The sequence below is a fragment of the Monodelphis domestica genome, chromosome 2 (assembly GCF_027887165.1).
Source record: "Monodelphis domestica isolate mMonDom1 chromosome 2, mMonDom1.pri, whole genome shotgun sequence".
Taxonomy (NCBI): Eukaryota; Metazoa; Chordata; class Mammalia; order Didelphimorphia; family Didelphidae; genus Monodelphis; species Monodelphis domestica.
In genome coordinates, this window is record NC_077228.1 from 165,903,977 (window position 1) to 165,908,043 (window position 4,067).

At 38.3% G+C, this 4,067-nt stretch overlaps 1 protein-coding gene across 1 annotated transcript; it reads right to left on the bottom strand.

The window, feature by feature from the left end:
• Nucleotides 1-1,131: 1,131 nt before the first annotated feature.
• Nucleotides 1,132-3,532, bottom strand: LOC100030117 (mucosal pentraxin-like). Its single transcript, XM_001379668.4, has 2 exons — nt 3,469-3,532; nt 1,132-2,533 (listed from the first exon to the last, which is right to left on the bottom strand). Exons 1-2 carry the CDS (start codon nt 3,530-3,532, stop codon nt 1,881-1,883), a joined length of 717 nt encoding a protein of 238 aa, XP_001379705.2. The 3' UTR covers nt 1,132-1,880.
• Between the last annotated feature and the right edge of the window lie 535 nt (nt 3,533-4,067).

Genomic DNA, 4,067 nt, shown 5'->3' on the forward strand with positions numbered 1-4,067 from the left:
TGAGATTCCCTTCAAAGTGGATTCTCATGGGAACAAGGGCAAGCTTTGGGGTCTCTATCTTTTAAGCTGACTAAACTTGGGGTTCTCTTAGATTACACATTGGCAAGCCCAAGGTGCTATATACACCCAAAGAAGAAAGAGTGTCTGATTTCAGAAGATAGCATTTCATTTTTCATTTTATTTCATTTATGAGTTTTTAAAAAATATGTGATATGTACCTTCTTTCAGAACCTGAGGATATGGAAATATGTATTACGTGACATCACTGATATCACTTACATGAAACTATTACCACCTTGGGAAGGGGGGAAAGGAAGGAAGGAGAGAGAGAATTTGAATCCCCAAAATGTCAGACAGCAATTATTTAAAATGATTTCTACATGTAATTGAAAAAATAAATTTAAGTTTAAAAAAGAAATAACAATAACAAATATATATATATACATATATATATATATGGAAAATAGAGAGAACTGAAATAGGGCAAATGTATTTATTTTCAAAGAAAGGAGAGAACAGATTCTACAAACAATAGACCAGTGAACTTGATTTAAATTCTTGGAGAAATGCTACTATGGAAATAGTAAATAACAAAAGAACATTCATTCCAAAGAGCAATGCTAGGCTTCTATTGGGTGAGTGGTTCAACTTAAAAGCATAATCACCAATGGGGAAATGGAGAATAGAAAGAAATTTCCGCTCACCCATATCCCAAGGAAATCAGGTCTTAGGTATCTTCCACCATCCTTGTCTCTATTCTTTATTGCCAGGGTTCCTGTAAACACTCATTCCTACATTAACTTCTACTGATTACTTTTCAAAGAATACCAGTAATATGGCAAATCTGTTAGTCAATAGCAAACTGTCTTCCAGTTCCACCAAGTAGAACTCCTTTCTACTTCAGAAAGTGGTAATAAAAAGAAACACTTCTTTGTACTTAAGGCACCATTGCTTTGTTGTCTTTATAACTTCTGCTTAAGTTCTATGATCATATCAACTGGGATGTGGATAAATCTATTAATCAGGGTTGTTCCAACTCCCCCTCCATTTCCAACAACTACATGTATTTTCTTTATTTCTTGTAGAGTAGAATTACCATACACATTGGTACTCTAAGTGCTGATAAGGGAGACAAAAATTTTTTTTATTCTTATTGTGGAGATTTAGATACAAATTTAAATACAAATCTAAAATTTCACAGAGGGAACACTTGAAGCAATACAAGCAAAAGAAAGGATGTTTTAAGGGACAATCCACGAAATTAGACCCTATTCATATAACATATATCTTGGGGTTCTGAACCATAGACAACCCTAAAAAATAATTCACACTCATCTTAGTCAGCACCTGCACAGTGACTATCTCCTTGGCCTCCACTGAGGGTGATAGGATCATTGATTTAGAGCTAGAAGGGACCATGAAGCCTACTAAGCCCAAACATCTACATTTATAGACAGAGAAACTTAGAGACTAAAAATGCCTTGTCAAGCTAGAATCAAATAGCTAATAAGTATATAAGACAAGTTGGGCAGGGTTGTGAAATTAGTGTTTTTTCATTTTGGTTTTACTAGATGGGACCAGAACTTGGCTTTAACCTTCCCCAAGTAGCCCAGCCAAGGCCCAGATGCTACACTAGATTTTTACAGACCATGCTCAGCTCATTTTGGGAGATGTATGTACTCACTCTGTAAAAAAAAAAGTCATTCTTACAGGCTTATTTTGACCCAGGATATATGAGTGTCCCTTAGGGGAACTCCAAAAGGAAGAGAAAACACCCAAAGCCAAAACAAAACAATAGTACTTTTAATCTCAAAGGGTATAATCATTCAACATCATTCATCTTCATTTATCTTGATCACATCATCTGAAGAAAATGGGATTCAGTCTCTCAGCTGGGGCACCATAATTACATGGCCCATCTTCTCATATTTCATTTTCTTCCAGTTTAGGACATTGGCTTGACTACAACTGATCTTACCCTCATGGAATGGAACCACATAATCCCACATGTACACATTCCCAATTTCCCCAACAAAGGATTGATTTATATCAAACCCACCCCCATAGGAATCTTGATCCTGCCCCAGAATGATCATGGCATTTGCACTCAAGGTATATCCTTGTTTCAAAACCTTTCTCACCAAGGGTATCCCATCTACCCATATCTCAGCAACCCCTGAGGCTGATGCCCAAGTGGCACAGATATTTATTGGGGTAAAGGAAGGCTCCTGCACCTGGAAGGTAACCTCTTCTGATCCAACGGTCAAACTGTACTGCCCAACACTATCCCTAAAGAGGAGGATCTCGTTGGTAGAAGCTTGAGTGGCATAAGAGAACACAGAGTAGCCACGAGTCAGTTCTGTGTAGGTCCACAGACACACAGTGAAATTCTGCAGCTCTGTGTTCTTCAGTGGACTCAGAGTCACATAGGAATCAGCCGATGATGCTGGGAAAAGGAATACTTTCCTGTGGAGGTCTTTGTATAAGGACTGAGTTGGAAAATGTTGTTCTTTGTTTTCCTCCTCGCAGTTGTCTATGTGGAGAGAAAGGTTAGATTCAGAATAACAGAACAAGTCTCTGCTTGACCCATCCTAACATATCACATGCATTGCACACTCACATTTATAGTCTATACATTTAAAACATCTAGTCAGAGATTCTGACTTCTGTGAGTAATTTCCTTATTAGGGACAAGAGAGGAGAAGGCTATACTCTGAAGTTTGCAGCTAGCCTAATAAAGAGCCCCAGAGGCTCGGTAATGAACAGAAGAGACAAAAGGCAGCCAGGTAGGAATCCCTCATGCAATCACAGAGGAGAGAAGAGGGGGATTAAAGCTCTTCCAAAGGACATATGATTGGGACAGAGACACTAAACAGATAGTCAGGGAACCAACCACTCTTACCTATAGACCTCAAGAAAACTATAGTGTACATTCATAGAGCAGGTGCAGATTGAATTAGGTAAGTGCTTCTAAAGCTAGGGTTAGTGCAGATAGATGCCACCAGGGAAAGAGTGCCTGGTTTCTTCCGGTTTTCAAATCTGGCCTCACACATTTACTAGCTATGTAGTAAAAGTAAAAGCTCTAGTTTTTAAATCACTTAACCCTCTTTGTCTCAGTTTCTTCATCTGTAAAAAAGAACTAGAGAAGGAAATGAAAAGTTAGACTTTTATCTTTAAACCCAAAATGTGGTCATGAAGAGTCAGACATGACTGAAAACAACTAAACAATAACAAAAAGACCAGGTTAAACAATTTTATGATTTTGTGATATCTCCTTCTGGAAGCTTAACTTCTCTTTCCCAGAAGATTGACAATATCAAGCCACTCAGCTTTAGGAGAAGCTTCCTATTCTCTAGCCTGGCTTCCTTCTGTTTTCATATGCATCAACTTCCTCTGTCTTGTGTCTGTGTCACCCCTATTTCCCTGGCTCAGTAAGAGAGCCCCCAGACCAGCAAGGTCATTTTCTACCTGTTAGGGCCATAGTTCTTGAGAAGGTGATGAGGAGCAGGGTCCACAGTAACCACTTCTCCATCTCTTTCTCCTGGAGTTTCCAAGGATAGCAACTGGTCCAAAAGCAGAAGTGGTAGAGCTTGGCTTCCTACTTTGCCCTTCAAGAACCATGCCTATGGCCCAGTCTGAGAAGAGTATTTATACCAGCCTAAATTGGGTTTTGTACTGTAGATTGGTAAATATTAACTTGACAAGGAAATTAGATAGAAATGATTTGTGCCCCACCTTACTTTAGCACATTTCCTTCCCTTCTTGATTAATATTGATTACATCTCTGCTCATAGATTTCTCTAACCCTTAAGTAGTTGTGTAACCCTGAGCCAATTACCTGACTCCCTGAACCTCAGTGTTCACATCTGTAAAATAAAAGAGAGCAATATTTGTATTCCTTATCTCACAAGGTGGTTGTAAAGGAAGTGTTTTAACTTCATAGTTCTAAAACTATAAAGAGCTTTATGAATAGCATCTGTTACTTTATTATTCTTCACTTTACCATCAGGCAAATTCACTGTTTCTTTTTTTTTCCTTTTTTCTTTCCCCCAATTACCATTGGCATT